At 36.7% G+C, this 18480-nt stretch overlaps 1 protein-coding gene across 2 annotated transcripts in view; it reads right to left on the bottom strand.

The window, feature by feature from the left end:
• The window catches only part of LOC111508298 (potassium voltage-gated channel protein Shaw), a 129584-nt gene that overhangs the window by 35640 nt on the left and 75464 nt on the right, over positions 1–18480 (bottom strand). For both annotated transcript variants that reach the window (XM_074171483.1, XM_074171484.1), the window contains 2 exons: positions 16475–16654; positions 5529–5723 (listed from right to left, as the gene is read on the bottom strand). In XM_074171483.1, coding sequence (XP_074027584.1) covers positions 5529–5723; positions 16475–16654 — 375 coding nt within the window. The remainder of the gene's footprint in view (positions 1–5528; positions 5724–16474; positions 16655–18480) is intronic.

Consider the following 18480-nt stretch of genomic DNA (forward strand, 5'->3'; position numbering starts at 1 on the left):
GTCGAATTCTTAATAAGCATAAATGGCATCCCTATAAGTTCTACTGTGTCCAACATTTGAAAGAGACTGATTTACCTCGTAGAGTGGAGTTCTTTGAATGGTTACTTGTCAAGACTCAAGAGGATGAACATTTCCTTAACAATATCATATGGACAGATGAGGCCAAGTTCACAAAAAATGGAGTTTTCAATAGACACAACAGTCATTATTGGGCGCCAGAAAATCCCCATGTTGTACGCCAAAGGGGTTTTCAAGAAAGATGGCAATGCAATGTATTTTGTGCCATAAAGAATGAGTCAATTTTTATATCGAGTTTTATGATGATAATTTGAATGCACCAAAATATGAAGATTTACTGAGGAATATAATTCAAATGATTTTGAATAATAGACCAGGAAGAGAACGTGTATGGTACCAAATGGACGGTGCTCCACCCTATAATTCTCATTCAGTCAGCGAAGCTTTCACCGAAATCTTCAAAGACAGATGGATTGGTAATAATGGACCTTTTCGTTGGCCTCCTAGAACACCAGATGGCAATCCATTAGATTATTTCATGTGGGGTTTCATTAAAAATATGGTTTATTCTACTCCAATAACAATAATGGAAGATATGAAATCAAAAGTTACAACTGCTTTCAATAGTTTGCCTCCAGACTTGATCAGAAGCGCTACACATGACAATCTTTTCAAGAGATTACATCTTTGTTTAAGTAGAGGTGGAGATGTGTTTGAACATATTCTGAAATACACTGACGATTAAATTAACTCATTAATTTATGGGTTTATTATTTTCAGTTCGTGTTTCAGCGTTAATAAAACTATTGTTTGAAGAGAAGTTTCATTCGATGGTTGAGGAATATTTTAATAATTATCTTTTCATTGTATTATCTGTGACTAATTGAGAAACATCAAACGAAGTCTGTTTTACAAAAATGAGTGATGAACAAGGAAACCATGTCAATTTCCGTTTGAAACAGTTTATCTCGAAAGCGGTTCAAAATAGAAATAGTATCATCTGAACAAAGTTATTCTAAAATTGGATGTAGAGCTCAAAAATGTTGAAATATACAGGGTGTTCCATTTGGAAAAATTTAGTTCCACTCATTTTTTCATGAGATCATTGTATCTGCCTTTTTTAAAGACCCTGTATGAGGCAAATGAAAATATGACTCGGAGTGAAGATCCTCATAGTATCACTCCACTCCATTTTAAATTTGATCGTTTTAGTGCAAGACAGTTCAAGATTATCAGCATTTATTAAAGTTCATGTTTGGTAAAAAAAATATCGAAATTAATTTATATCTTCTCAACGGTAATAGATAGATATAGGGAAATAGTATATGAATTTGTTGACAAAGTGATAATGAATCATAATATGATATTATATACGGGGTGTTCCATTTGAAAAATCAAAGAAGCCGCTACTTTATAGTAGAAGCGACAACGCCACTTCGTCTAAAATATTTTAGGCGTGTAGGTCATATTGACTTATGCATACTGTGGGATTTTCAGGTTGATCCGTTCGATAGTTTGCCAGAAACGGCCAATTAACGCTCATCATGAAAAGCCCTGTATATTTTATCTGTCACCTTGTTTATTTATTGCTCCCACCCAATTTTTCCTCCCCCGCAAAAGTTCAATCATTAAATAAGAATATCTGAAACGTATTTCCTCTCATCAAATTGATGATGTGAGGACTAAACCTCTAGCCTGAAATGAATTGGTGTGACGTGGTCTATCCTCGTTAGTCGAAGACAAATAGAATTAGTCTCTCACTTTCACCTTTCACCTAATGACCCATCCGACGGATTCGAGTTAGGTACCAAAATCATTAGTACGATTTGTTTTTGTTGAAAATGAACGTTTTTAGGCACAAGGAGATTTCTCTCAATGAAATGTGTGACGGAGAATCTTCGTGGTGGGATGTCTGGAAAAACAATTAAATAAATTCTCCAGGAGTTTTTTGTTGCCGATGTAGACTGAGACACAACGCCCGTATATTGAATTGCGAGGCTGAGCGAACTGGATATAAAAAAAGATGGTAATTATCTGTGTGATGTTTTATTCTGATATCCAGTATAGCGGATGATAACTAAAACATTGTAAACGGCACCGTTCAAGAGGCAAGAAATTTTAAATGCGTAACAAAACTATAGACAATAATTTTAACGATAAGGCACTTGGAAGTCTATACAGGGTTGGCCGAAAATGAACACAAGCCAAGGCTTTCGAATAAAACCCTGTTTTTCAGCCATCTCCTCAAAGGATATCAAATTCTTTCTTCAACGATGTTACACATGTTGCGATTTCTACTCAAAATGACGGTGTAGAAGCCATTTTCTCCAAAGTCAATATGGCGGCACTATGACGTCATCTATGAAAATATTAACAAACGATAAATTGGTCAGTTTTTGAGTAAAAATTCAAAATTTGAAAATTCTCACAAATACTCTTCTTTTTCTTCAATGTTTTATATGCTATTTTATATGCCATGTTTTTTGTAAACCATGCCATGTAAACCTCATATGAGTAAACCTTATATAAGAATAATCTCCCAACAAGATGACGCTGCTGCCGTTATTTCAGGAATTGTAACCACTTACCTCAATCAGTGTTTTGGGAAGAATTGTTTGAGAACCAATAGACCAATCCAGTGTCCAGCCAGGTCGCCTGACTTAACGCATCTTAATTTATTCATTTGGGGTTTTCTTAATGAAAAGGTGTATGAAAAGCCAGCATCTTAGGAAATACTGGAGAACAGAATTCGAGATGCCATCACCACAATTTTGACGCTGCATTCAGCAAACTTGCTCAATGAAAATATTGCAAGAACAATATTATGTCAGCAATAAGAAGGTCAGCGTATGGAATATTTGGCTGCTCTCACGCGTCTGCCCGCGTTCGGGTCGCGTTCTCGGCGCCTCGTCCCTCGTAGTCTTACAGTAGACGCGACGCGTAATGGCTTACGGCCTTGCGTCAAATTATTCCTATCGTGATAACTTTTAAACGATTCGTCCAAATCAATTAGTGTAAACGTTCATTTATATCAAATATTTAAAACGACATCAGTATCAATTTTTATAAGAATTTGACAGATATTCTAAAATGTGCACTGTTGAAATTCAATTGTATTCATGGCTCAATATATACAGGGTGATTCAAAAGTACTTTGACATCCTTCAGGAGGTGATTCCCCACAATATTCTAATATGAATTGTCCAAATAAATAAATGTCCGGAAACGCTCCGTTTCCAAGATACAGGATGTTGAAGTTTTATTTTTATTTTCGTTTTTTTCAAATAACTTTTGGAATACTGAACTTAATTAAACTAAACTTGTTAATAGGAGGTTTTTTGAGGTGTCGAATTCGAACCTGATGTTCTTATTGCTCTTACTCGTAGGGGGCGCCACCTACACGTATTTTTCTTTTTTTAAAGATCCATAACTTTTTTGGGCGTACTTCTAGCACATTTTTCAGTAAAAAAATCGATTCCTACATCATATCTACGTAAATAAGCTACCCTTGTTGCTAGTCGCTGTAAGCAACCGTTTTCTAAATATTTGGACTTGAAAACTTCAAGTCGATTATTTGATAATCGATACATGTTGAAGTTTTTACGAATATTTTGCATTTTTCACAAGAATGCTTTGGAAATAAAATTGACGTTTGTGAGTAGTTTTGGTAATTACATATTTTGTGACAGTTAGACATTTTGTTGAAGTTTCCATAAGTAGAAGTAGAAAACACTTATTTTGAAAAAATGGATTATTTAAACAATAAGGCTCATTTAGCCGATATGCATTTCGTTTATGGCCTTGCGGATGGCAATTGGCTGGAAATCCTTAATATTTAAGATATGTACTCTTCACGGACGAGGCAAACTTCTCCCGAAATGCTATCACAAACTTTCATAACAACCATGTTTGGGCTCTCGAAAATCCGCACGCAGTTAGTGAAAGGCATTATCAGTATCAATTTTCTGTAAATGTATGGGCGGCAATAATTGATAATTACTTGATAGGTCCTTTCTTTCTTCCGCTCCGACTGAATGGCGCAACTTACAGACACTTTTTAGAAAATGAATTGCCGGGACTACTTCAGAATGTACCGTTAGAAATTTGTATCCGCATGTGCTTTATTCATGATGGGGCTCCGGCCCATTTTAGCGTTGTAGTCAGGGAATTCCTTAACACAGTCTATCCAAATCGATGGATCGGTCGGGGTGTAGAAGAACCTAACCAGTCGTGGGCACCAAGATCCCCAGATCTAAACCCGATAGATTTTTATTTTTGGGGACATTTGAAGTCACTAGTTTATGAGACTCCAGTAGTGAACGAGGAAGATCTAAGAAACCGAATAGTAGACGCCTGTGAAACAATAAGAAACACAACAATAATTTTTGAGCGGGTACGAGATTCAATGACTAGACGACTGACTGCCTGTATCTTCGCTGAAGGTGGACACTTCCAACAATTTATTTGAATACAATTTAGTTTCGTTTATTTTAGTTTATGCTACATATTCAAAATTTCCTGGAATAAAATGTTGACATTTCTTGCAAATTTTATTAAAACAAATACTGATTATGCACCCTTGATACAAAAATAACTATTTCGCTTAAGGATGTCATAAAGGAACGTACCCAACAGTAATGACCTCTTCAAACGAGTAAAACGTCAAATTCATTTCCAAAGCATTCTTGTGAAAAATGCAAAATATTCGTAATAACTTTAACATGCATCGATTATCAAATAATTGACTTGAAGTTTTCAAGTCCAAATATTTAGAAAACGGTTGCTTACAGCGACTAGGGACAAGGGTAGCTCATTTACGTAGATATGATAGAGGAATCGATTTTTTTACTGAAAAATGTGCTAGAAGTACGCCCAAAAAAGTTATGAATCTTTAAAAAAGAAAAAGACGTGTAGGTGGCGCCCCCTACGAGTAAGAGCAATAAGAACATCAGATTCGAATTCGATACCTCAAAAACCTCCTATTAACAAGTTTCGTTTAATTAAGTTCAGTATTTCAAAAGTTATTTGAAAAAAACGAAAATAAAAATAAAACTTCAACATCCTGTATCTTGGGAACGAAGCGTTTCCGGACATTTATTTATTTGGACAATTCATATTAGAATATTGTGGAGAATCATCCCCTGAAGTTTGTCAAAGTACTTTTGAATCACCCTGTATATAGAAGGAAAACCGTCCGCTTTTTTATCAATAACTCTCTCCTAAAAAATTCTTTTTTCAATTTAAGAGAATCAAATTTAAGTTCGTTTCCAGAATTGATTATATTTATTCTCAGAATGTGTTCACTATACCTACTTGTCCTTTTGTGATTCTTGATGTGCCATCTTAATCATGAATTCTAAATCAAAGTTACATTCACCATCAATTTTTTCAAGAATGGGAAAGTGAAAATCGGTTGAATTGAAATGAAAAATGTGTGTCTTACAAATCATTTCTGGAGGTGAACATGGTGGGGAACACTCGAAAATCGTCATTGAAAATATCCTACTTACTATCAATCTAACGGAGAGTTCAAATGTGAACCAGGCATTACACAGATGCTCCACCACGAGAAAATAAGGTAACGGCTCTGTACAATCCTTATCCGAGTTTTCGTGCTGGCATTTCACCCTCATGTCAGGATGTGTTTTCAAACAAAATGAGAAGACCGATACACAGATGAAGAAAACCGACGCTCCAGCAACTATCTGAAACAAAGACGGGGATTGGAATGTGCTTAACTGGAGTAGCCATTCATGGTTAGTAAAGAAAAATGCAGGACAAAATAAGATGGTTTTTTCTTCATATTCCATCCTAAGTAATCCCGATTCTCCTCAGTTATTTTCCCGAAAGCAATATACGAAGTCACACATCAGATTGGATTTTTTTTCCAGTCTTAACTATTGGGTTATTAGGTATAAACAGCAGTCAATATTATAAATTCATTCCCATTTATTTGAGAAATAAATCATATTTATTGCAAGCAATCGCTTTTTCATAATACGGGGTATGATTCTCAAGTCAAGCTGGAAAATTGATCAATCTACCTGCTACCCTTTCACGGCAAGATATCTCTAAAATTTCCAGCGAAAATTTTTCAAAAGGTGGAGTTTATAAAATCACATTACTGTAATTGAGCTCTCATAAATTGTATTCCTGAAATTAACTGAACGCTGAAGTGATTCAATATACTTCTGTTTAATGAAGTTCGTAATTAGTCATAAATTTCGACGAAAACCCACTCGCACGGGACAGTATCTGAACCAAGAATCCAACCACCATCAATCGACTAAAAGAGGAATCATCAAGTTTAGGAATCATACGAAGGAAGGTCTCGAGAAGGAACTAGACATCATCAAAAATGATCTTCAACGGAATAGCTTCTCCAAAGCGATGGTGGAACAGACTTTGGATAAAAGACAGCAAAAGCTTCGCAAGGAAGAGCTCTACCAGTTGTTTTTTTTGCCCATTCATTGTATCGAGAGTTTTGATACTTCTATTTGCTCCAGATCAGCTTCGTGGTCTGTTCCATAAAATACTGGTGTGGGGTTAGAATTAGCCAAAGGGTATTCATACCCTGGTAGATTTTCTAGTCACAAAGTGATTTAACGAAATCATCAAGAGTACTTTCATTTCTTCTGGAATTTCTGCTATTCTTGAACCTGTAGGTAGCACCAATGACGGTAAGTGTCCTGATTTCGTAACTTTAATTTCATGGAAGTGAACTTGCGATTGCCAGTGACAAAAGTTTATTTCAGAAATAATGAAAACTTGAACAAAATTGTCTAATTCACTTTCTTGATTGTGAAGTTTGTGACTTCCAAAGGCAACAATTTCTATCATCAATTTTTGAAATTGCATGGAAGTTACTTTGAAAGAGACCTAATTCTTTCTAATAAGATGAATCAACGATTTTACTCATTTGAAGGTTATGTCATTCTCAGTCATAAGAATAGAGACCGAAATGTCTTCCATAATGTGAACACTAGTTCTACTGATCTACTAAGAGATATCAACCTGCTTAGGAACCTATGCGACTGTATTTCAAGCGGAAATTTACGCTATTGAATTGTGTGTGGGGAGATTGGAAAAATCCAACCTCATACACAAGGTAATAAAAATATTCTTTGACAGTCAAGCGGCATTGGAAGCTCTTGGCTCCTACCGAGCAACGTCTGAATTGGTAGCAAACTGGCAAGGACGACTCTCCTCGATAGGAAGACTCAACAGATTGTCTCAGGATTCCTGGCCATACTGGCCTGGAAGGCAATGAGGCCGCTGACTCCTTCGCAAAGGAGGGTGCTGCAAGCAGCTTTATCGGATCTGAACCTAGATTTTGCCAAACAAAGATTGAATACCTGGATGGCAAGAAGATTTATGGACTTCAGGCAGAATCTTATTGGCTCACTTCAAGGCGTTAATACACCCTTCCAAGCTTTTTTTTCGGTACTTGGGAGCTGTCTGACTTGACCATTCAGTCCAAGCCTCCAAAAAACACTGCAGCCACTGGAACTTATTGCATGACACCAATTCCATCAGTCTCGTTCCCTGTACTAGTTTGTACAGGTTCCGTGTTAGATGTTCGTGTAATTTTGTACGTCCAAATATTACCCGCCTTCTGTGATTCAGTGCCTCACATTCGCATAAGATGTGTAGAGCTGTTTCTATCCCTTCGTTGCATAATCTGCAGCTGAGATCTCCGTTGCACAGCCCCATTTTATTCAGGTGTCCTCTAAGCGGACAATGACCGGTTAGTAGTCCTATAATTATTCTGAGCCGATCCCTACTATACTGAAGTAGTTCTTCGGTTATTTTCTAGGACGGTTCCCTAATGAAGGTTCTACTGTGTTTGTTGCCAGGTACTTTTGTCCAGTACTATGTGTGCTTCTTATACAAAATACATTGATCAAAATCGCATTGAAAAAGGATAGGAGATATTCTACAGAGTTACTTTATGAACAACGTGGTTTGTTCAAAGTCAGAAAATTATACGCTCATCAATGTTTATTATGGATTTGTAGGAACCCCATTAACAGCATTTCACATAAATATAATACGCGAATGACCTTCAACCAAGCAATTACCATACCACGCTGTAGATTGAGTTATAACCAGAAATTTGTGACATATTTTGGCCCGAAATTATACAATAAGCTACCACTCCATTTGAAGAATATTAATAATCATCATAAATTGAAGAAGGAACTGAAAGTTTTCATAAGAAATCATTATGATCAATTGCAGGATATCTTTGAAAATGTTTAAGCTATATTACCTGCTCTCTCTTTCTCTCTTCTTATTTCCTCATTATAGTCATCATTCTCCAACTGCGGTTTTTAACCTAGTGAGGTGGATAGTATTATGTAACCAAACGACTTAGTTTTTTCTTTTTTTGTATTTATTTTATTATACATTATATAACACACCTTATATCAGTCTGTAGCCACGACACAAGCCTAGCTTAGGTGGCCACAGATTGTGTAATATATGGTTATATAATAAGACATTTGAATTGTAAATCGTAATTGAATTGAATTGTAAATCGCACGGAAAACAAATCATGTAACTGAATAATTGATGGACATGAAAATTGAGTAAAAATTACTTACTTACTTACTTATATCGGTCCATATCCTGGACCAACAATCTGGTTTCTTACCAATGGTTTTGGTACCCCCATCGTGGCTTCCCCCATTATCACAAAGTGTAAAGGAGGTAGTTTCAGGTCTCTGATACAGCTGTTGGGGTAGTTCTCATTGATCTCGTTATTCCCAAACATGCAAGTCTTTGCACCTTGCCTAGTTTGTTGATAGCGGTCGCCTGCTTCATCTTTGGCCACCAGACCAGAGATGCGTATGTTATCATGGGATTAACCACCATCGTGTATAGCCAATATACCATGTTTGGTTTCAGTCCCCATGTTTTTCCATAGGTGCATATGGCAAGCATCAGTGCTACCTCCGCTTTCCTCTTCATCCTGCCCAAGTGTTGGTTCCAGGTCAGTTTGGAATCTAGGATTACTCCCAGATATTTAATCTCCCTGTTATTTGAATCATCATATGCAGAGCCTCTGTACATCACAGCCGTTCTCTTGCCATCTGATCTGAAAGACCACTCACCATACAAACTAATCGGCTTCGTTGAGAACCTGGGTTTATTTGGTCGGGTGGGAATAAGTGTGAGCCACAATAAACCCTTGTGGGTTGCGGTGGAGGGTCGAATAGACCCGCTCAGTTTGGACCTGACCCTAACCTAACCTAATATATATGTCAATCGTAATTTGGGTATAATAGCAATCCAGTCGTATCGATATTCGATATATAAATCTGATGTTGGTCAGATAAATAATTCAAGAAACTGTTCTACTACACTTTTGTAGTACAGTTGATATGATGATGATAAATATCATACTCATTTCAGACTCTCAGTTATTGAACACAACTAAGAACTTCTGTTCCCGTTCCTCACCTTTCTGTTATTTGCAGAGAGGAACAGAAAACAAATACTCTTTCGGCCGAAGATGTTGGAACTTGGTTTCACAACAAACCAGCGTTGAGACCCTCATGCGCTTTGTTATTCGTAGATCGAGTCTTCTGTCGACCCATAGATGGCGTTTTTAGATATCATCGCCTTTTCTCACCAAAGTTTGTTTTTCAACTACAGCAGAGATGCATGGTTCAGCCTAATATCACTGATGAAACTAATGGTCGGTCGAAACAGCGATTTTTTTGTTTTTGGACTCAGATTTCAACTATATTCCCAGCTAATTGAATACGACAACGTCCGTCCGCACGTTTCATAACTCACCGGCCGAAAATCAAACGAATTGAGCGTCGAAGTTGTGCCTCACCCGTCGTACTCCCCAGACCTCAAGACACATACCAGCGGAATCTTCGCCAATCACGACCAGGCAAATACGACATTCGTCAACTTCATCGAATTCCGAGCTCACAACTTTTATGCTGACGGAATTCAGTAGACCTGTGTTACGTTGGCAAAAGTGCACCTATTTCAACTGAATGAAGACTCATGAAAATGGACAAAAATTTTTGGAATAACCAGTTAGAATCAATTAGTAGATGTGAACCAACAGTTATTGAAGAAACAAGAAACTAATTCCGCTATATAGTAATTGAATGCTAGTAGCAACTATGTATTACGTTTGTCGGAGAATATGAGATAGTTATTTTTTCGCAGAGGCAATGCCAAGCAGAAACCCAATTAAACTGCAGTCATTATTTTTAACGACCATCTTTGAAAATAAAAGCGAGACTTCACTTTTGGTAGTTTGAATACGTATTTTGAATATTGTTAACTAGTCTAATTATTATCTAATCTTTGTCGATAGCTGAACTTTGTAGAATCTTGATACAGATTTTTTCAATTCAGATTCGTATTTCAATCATATAATTATGGAACGCCGTTTTACTTTTTATTGTCACAAATATTCATTCCTTGTTCAAAAATGGAACATTTTATTAAAACAACGATAAAAATAAAATAAAAACAACAATAAAAATCAACAATTTATTCATCTTACAATTTATTTGTTGGAATTTAATTGATTCATGGATTTGTTCGACACATTAAAAACGATTGTTCACAAATGTTTTTCTATTTTGAATGACACTTGATTTAAAATGTTACATGAATGAAATTGTTATTTGAATAAAAAAGACTATTGAAAAAACTTTTATTGATTCCGAAGAAAAATATTGTTTCAGAGTATTGGAAAATGGAACGCCAATTTACTTTATATTATGCTGAAAAATAATCTATATACATATAGTTCAACTCAGCAATGAATAAACATTTTTATTCAACAGTCAATGGAATGTATTATTCGAATAAATTCAACAAACGTTTCAATTCCGCATATAATTTTGAACATTGAATAAAATGTTAGATATTTATATGACTGTTGAATTATAATGAAACTTTAAATTCACTTTCTAAAAGTAAGTTTGGGAATGAAATTTCAATGAATATATTTGAATGACTGTCAAAGTTTTCCCATGAAACATTGTTGATAATAAAAATAGACTTTTGTTTGTCTGAAAATATAAAAACTAATTTTCCATACTAAATATTTCTCTATGAATGATAAAGATTGTTATATTTCAATTTCTTTGAAAGTGTTGAATATTTTCAACATTTACTTTAATGCATTCAATTTAAAATTTGGTTACAACTTTTGTGCAAAACATTCTCAAGCAAGTATCATTTTATTTCATCAATCTTTTTAAAAGCTAATTTCTGACAAAGAATTAAATTTTTTGATGATTTGAAAAGTTTATTGTATTTGAAAGATACATTTAAAACGATTGTTGATAATTTTAATTCGGCGCTGGTATCGAGCGGATTCATCAAGAACTTCAAGTGTTACATATGGCAACATGTTCATTTATAGTACGACAAAACGCCGTTCAAACATGGCGCCGAATTAAAATGATCAACAATCAATTCAATTCATGTATCACCTATATGCAACAATCAAAACAATTCATTTTTACAAAACACTAATAGAAAGTAAAACGGCGTGGCACGCGATGCCAATGACAGGTTCTGGTCCAATGAACCTACTTGCAGCACCCTCCTCTGCAAGGGAGTCAGCAGTCTCCAGGCCTTCCAGGCCAATATGGCCAGAAATCCAGACCAAAGACACTCTGTTACGTCTTCCTATCGAGGAGAGTCGTTTCTGGCAATTTGCTAGCAATTTAGACGTTGCTTAGTAGGAGCCAAGGGCTCACAACGCCGCTTGACTGGCCGAAAATATTTTTATTGATTCGTGGATGAGGTTGGATTCTTTCAATCTCTCCGCACACAATTCAATAGCGTGAATTTTCGCTTGAAATACAGTCGCATAGGTTCTTAGGTAGGTTGATATCTCTGTCTTGGATCTCCGACTGAAAACACCTGCACCTGAACCGGAAGCTATTTTTGATCCATCTGTGAACCAACAACTATTTGCTCTTAATATTTCCTTCTCCTGGAGAATCCAGTCCTCTCTACTCGGAAACAGTACTTTAGAAGAAAGTTCGTAGTTGACAGTTGGAGGCATAAAGTCAGAGGTCATTTTGAGAATGCTGTGACTTCTCTTCTCAAATTCTCCAAATTTTTATTGAAAAAATTACTAGAAATGGGCTTTCCCAATAATGTGTTGTGTTGGATAGAATCGTACATGGAAAACCGTAGTTTGGTGGTTAAATGTAATGGAATTACATCAGTTCCTCATGATGTGGAACTAGGTGTTCCACAAGGGTCTGTTCTGGGTCCATTGTTATTTTTGACTTTTATCAATGACTTACCTGAATTCATATCAGATTGTCACATAACTATGTACGCTGACGATACTACAATCACTGTTTCTGGAAAAAATGAGAATGAATTATCGATGAAAATTAATTTAGTTATTGACGAATTCAGTAGTTGGTGTCAACGTAACAAACTGATTTTGAATAAATCTAAGTCAGTGCTGATGAAAACATTCGTTAGGAGGGATTTCTGTTGTAATTTAGTCACTTTGAATGCCATAAATATCAAAAGAAGTTGATTTTCTTGGAACTATTTAAGATGAGAATCTCACCTGGAGTAGTCACATACAGAAAGTGTGCAGTAAACTCAATTCCGCTTGTTATTCGATCAAACAGTTAAAACATTGTTGAGATAGGTTTGGTTTACTGAATGTTCACTTTGCGAATGCATACTCCCACATTAGTTTCAACATAATGGCTTGGGGATGTGCGAAGGAATTTTCTAGAGTTTTCATCTCTCAAAAACGACTGATAAGATTGATATTAAACCTGGGGTACCAAGAAAGTTGTAGACCCGTTTTCAAAAGAGAACGCTTGTTGACTGCACCCGCAATTTATATAATGAAATGTGTCATTTTTTTGCACTGGAACCTTGACTTGTATATAACGAACTTGAGCATTCACGGTCGTGATACTCGCCATGCTACTGCTCTGAGGGTCCCTTCACATAAGAGTGATCATTTCAAAAAATCTCCATTATATAATGCCATAAATTTTTATAACAGACTGCCACTTTCTATAAAGAGGCTGAATTCTTCAACTTTGTTCAGTAAGGAAGTTAAAAATGTTACTACAGTCATAAGGAATATTTAGAGGATTCTTTCACAGAAGGATAATAAGATATAATCGTTCTAAATTTCCACTTGCTGTTTTGCTTTAGTTTCAGTGTTCTGACTGGCGATTTTATCGTTTTTTTTTTAATATGTGTGTACATGTTTGTAAATATATGTATATATGTAAATATATACATATGTATATTTATTTGACTACGGCAAGCAAAATTGCCACTTTTTTTATTCATTTTTTAATTAGCATTTTATACATCTATATGTACCTATACTTTTGTATATGCAAATATTAATTTTTATTTAAGCTTTGATTCCATAATATTCATAAGTGACGTACTGTTTTTTTGTAAATAATCATTGACCTACCATATATACGCTATGTATCGCAAATGGTGAATAAATATTATTATTATTATTATCTCCATGGCCGCTGACGCTCCATAGCTAATTGACGGAAACATATTTTGAAACATTTCCAAAATGTATTCATTGACTTTACTTATTAGAATAATATTAATTGAAAAATCAAAATTTCGACTCGAGAACACGACCAACAAATGCAGATTGTTTCGCAGACCTGGACGGGTTCGGTGAGAATTTAATTGAAAATTTGAAATGACGCGAATCAAGTTAACGTCCCAATCACGTTGCAAAATAACTTCGTAACGATTTTTGATGGCAGTTTATGAAACCATGCAATTTCGAATTACCAAATTGAAAACTGCAGGCACAAATTTGCAGTGATGGATTATTATACCGATCTCCTGATTGAAGTGTATTCAGTCATTCAAACGAGGGGTTGGAGAGGCTGCAAACTTCAGATTGATAACAAGCTGAAATTTGGTAGCCAAATTGATGATAAAATGGTGTGAGAGAAACGCATCTCGAATATGGTTGGTAAACTGAACTCTTTGTGTCTTTTAATCAGGCCACTTCATAACTTAGTCAGTTTCGAAATCTTCAAAATTATATATTTCATCCTTATTCAATCTAAACCCTCATATGACCTCATTTTTGGTGATCCTCAGCTCGCGCATGTGACGCATTCGTCACAAAATATTCAAATTACTTCGTGTCGTGACGTGTCATGACGTCGTGATGTGTCATGTCGTGATGAGTCGTGTCGTAACGTCGTGTCGCTACCTGTCGTGTCGTATCCTGACGTGTCATGTCGTGACGACACAGAACAAAGCGTCACATCGCGTCTTATAATGTGCCATGTCGTGACAAGTCGTGACGTGCCCTGTAGTATCGTGACGTGTCGTCGTGTCAGGCCGCGACATATCGTGTCATATAAGACGACATGCCCTGTCATGTCGTGACATGTCATGTCATGTCGTGCAAGATGTCTTGTCATGTCGTGACGTGTCTTGTCGTATCATTTTAGACGTCATGTCACGTCTTGTCTTATGACGTGTCATGTCTTGTTGTGATGTTTTGTGTCACTTCACGTGACGTTACTTCACATTTTGTCGTGTCTTGACGTGTCTTGTCATATCGTGCAAGACGTCACGTCATGTCACATCTTGTCTTGTGAAGTGTCGTATATTGTTGTGTGTTTATGTGTCGTGTCGAGACGTTTCATGTGACTTCACGTCGCGTTACGTAACATTTTGTCATGTCATGACGTGTCTTGTTGTATCGTGCAATACGTCATGTCACATCTTGTCTCGTCTTGTGACGTGCCATGTCTTGTTTTATTGTATTGTCTCGTATCGAGACGTTACGTGTCACTTCACGTCACGTTCCATTTCATTTTATCATGTCGTGACGTGTCTTGTCGTATCGTGCAAGACGTCATGTCACGCCTTGTCTTGTGTTGTGACGTGTCATGTCTTGTTGTGTTGTGATGTATCATATCGAGACGTTTCATGTCACTTCACGTCGCGTTACGTCACATTTTGTCATGTCATGACGTGTCTTGTCATATCGCGCAAAACGTCATGTCACATCTTGTCTTGTCTTGTGACGTGCCATGTCTTGTTTTATTGTGTTGTCTCGTATCGAGACGTTTCTTGTCACTTCACGTCACGTTACGTCACATTTTGTCATGTCGTGACGTGTCTTGTCGTATCGTGCAAGACGTCACGTCATGTCACGTCTTGTTTTGTGACGTGTCAGGTCTTGTTGTGATGTGCCGTGTCGAGACATTTGGTGTCACTTCACATCACGTTACGTCACATTTTGCCGTGTCGTGACAGGACGTGTCGTGTCATGACGTGACGTGTCGCACAAAACATCACGTCATGTCACGTCTTGCCGTGTCTTGTAATATGTCGTGTCATATCTTGTAATGTCGTGACGTGTATTGTCGTGTCGTGCAAGACGTCGTCTTGCTTTATCTTGTGTCGTGTCATAACCTGTTGTGTTGTGATGTATCGTGACGTATCGTGTCGTGACTTGTCGTGTCGGGTCACGTCTTCTCTTGCCGTATCGTGTGGTGCAAGACGTCACGTCAGGTCTTGTCTTGTGTCATGTAGTGTCGTATCGTGTCGTGACGTGACGTACCCTGTCTTGACAAGACAACACGTAACGTGAGGTCACGTCTTATCTTATGTCATGTCATGTCGTGAGGAAAGAGGGAAAAATTAAAATTTAGAAACAATCATTACTATTAATGTATACATTAAAAAATCTCTATCGAAATGCATTAAATCAAAACATACAAAATACTGAAACAACCGAACATATTATATTTTCCATATATGTTCCCAGTAAAAATACATACATGTTTTCTGGTTTTTTATTCGTTGTAAGTGTACTTCAAACAGTTTGTAGTTCTATCTTCATATCATGTATGATATTTTATTCCATGATTGTCTAGAAGTTTGTCAATGAGAATTTACTTTCTTGGAGAATAAAGCATATTCTCTCTCTCTCTCTCGCAATTCCGTTTCTGCATAAAATAGCAATACACCCTTGGGATCAGTTGGCCTAGCAATGAAAACTTATAGACCTGGTAAATTCACGTGTTATATCGAAAGGCAACTCATGAAAGTTTTGGAAATTCAGTGTTTCTTCTCATTGGAAAGCAAGTCGCTCAGCATAGACAGTGAAATTCCAAGGGTCAATAAGATCAATAAAGTAGAGAAATCGTAACCTAAATATAGACAACCGGGTTTTTGCATGACCTCTGGTGTTAATAAATGCCAGAATATGAGGATTATTCACTAGTGGATTATTAGTGGTGTGATTCACAAACTAATATACAAGTGCAAGTGCTTGTGCAAAGAAGGCGAATCCACCCTTCTTGACAAAACAGAAACACATTTCCGCTACATTACTTTACTACGTCATAGATGAGTAAGTTAGTAAGTTAATAATCACATTTCGGTGTTGCACATTGAACGGTGGTACCTTAGCCTGGGAAGAGGAATAGGGTTCGTCAAATAGAGCCCATATTTTTGGCTTGAGTTTTTGCCACCTGCTAAGTGTTCCAGCGTAGAAGGCCTCTTCGAAGCCGAACATGCGAGCCACTTCTTCATCTGTCGGTCTGGCGGAGTCGATGTCGAGTTTGTCCAGGATCGCCAAAGTCGCCTGGAAAACAAACATTAGTGTTATTATCATCTTCGGCTTGATTTATTGTTTCATTCCATAGAAGGGGGTTTCTATCATGAACTATTTACAAAAATGAGAATTCCAAATTCAAATTTCAGAATATTTATCGAAGGAAGTTCAATCTTCCTCTTGAAGATGATCACTTGGTGATCGAAACACGTGTCGAGGTGTTGAAATAACGATTTGGTGTTGGGAAATAATCCAGCAATATTCATTACTACAAAAAAGGTTCCAAACAGTGCATAACTAGTACAGTACAGAAAATTAAAGTCAACATAACTTCTGCATCTTTTTTCCGAAATAGTGAAGACGTTATTGTCACCGTGTTAGGAATCACATGTTGAAAGGTAAGATCTCGTTAATCCTCAGCTCACACAAGCATCAATTTCTGAGGGTTGTGTTTCTTAAAGGTGCGACAGCTGGGTAATGAAAAAAACATATTTTAAACATATTTTATATAAAATACGACTATTTTTCACAGTCATCATTCTACAGATTGTAAAAATACTCATCTCGTCTGGCAATACTCATCTCGTCTGGCAATTTATATTTCTCAAGCGTTATTTGATCTGGCCATCGATCTCAAATTCAATATCTTCTGCAGATATCTGAATTTTTTCAAGCTTCGTGTTATCTTTACAATTATGTGAGCTTCAGTAACTTCGTCGTTATTAACGAATTATTTCACATGACTCGAGGTGATTTCGAATGAATTATTATCATCTGTGAGGGCGTACCAATAGCCACGGCCATCAGCCAGTCCCAATTTTGGCCCTCGAATATTTACGAGCAAGAGTGGTTCATTCCATTCTTTTGGGAATTCTGTGCCTGCAAAAGCGAGGTTTGAGTTCTATTTTCAATCTGGTGAAGGAAAGCAAACAGATAAGATACATTACGAACTCGGTGGATCAGAATAAATAATCCCGAGATGTACACCATGTTGTGAAATATATTATTTATCAGCACTGTGTCATTTGAGTGGACCAGCTTTCAACTCCCTTGAGCGAAGAGAAGGGCTATTTTCGGGGATTTGAGGCTGAACCTGCAACGTAATATTTGTTGCGCTGAATATTTTACAATTTGTCTATTTGGTACAAGCACAGCTTTGACCCTCATCCAATAAATTTCTTGGGGAGATTCACAATGAAAATTCATGTGTGGGGTGTTGCTTAAGCGTTGTTTTTTCAGGAGTGTGATCATTATAGATGTCATGTGTTTCTGTGCTCCATATCTCAATAAATATTATATATATTGATACTGTAATTTTTTTGCGAATTGGAATTTTCTGCCTTTTTTCAGAGATCTTCAGACAATTTTTCTATACGAAGTCAAATCAAACCGAAGCGCTGCCAAAAAACCTAGAAGTCAACCAGGCATTTGGCAATGAGAGTGTTAATAAAGGTTGGTTTGCGAAATTTAGTTCCGCCCTAACCTAACTTAACCCAACCTAACCCAACCTAACCTAACCCAACCAAATCTAATCTAACCTAACATAACCTAACGTAACCTAACCTTACCTAAGCAACCAAACCTAACCTAAGATAACCTAACGTAACCTTACCTTATCTAAATGGCTAGGGGGGTAATTAACATTGCCTACCAAAGACACGAGGCTGATGACCAATGTAGTCGATCCCGATGATACCAAAAAAATGGAAATTTACAATCAGAGCTTTCCGATATATCAAATCAACCTAATGAAGAGTACAACAGACTGTTGGTTGATATTGGAAGTCACAGCATGGAAATGACCTCTGATTTTATGCCTCCAACTGTCAACTACGAACTGCCTCATAAAATACTGT

This window comes from Leptinotarsa decemlineata, unplaced genomic scaffold (genome assembly GCF_025532065.1).
Source record: "Leptinotarsa decemlineata unplaced genomic scaffold, Ldec_3_MD MMD2_tig00000010_RagTag_RagTag, whole genome shotgun sequence".
NCBI classification, from domain to species: Eukaryota; Metazoa; Arthropoda; class Insecta; order Coleoptera; family Chrysomelidae; genus Leptinotarsa; species Leptinotarsa decemlineata.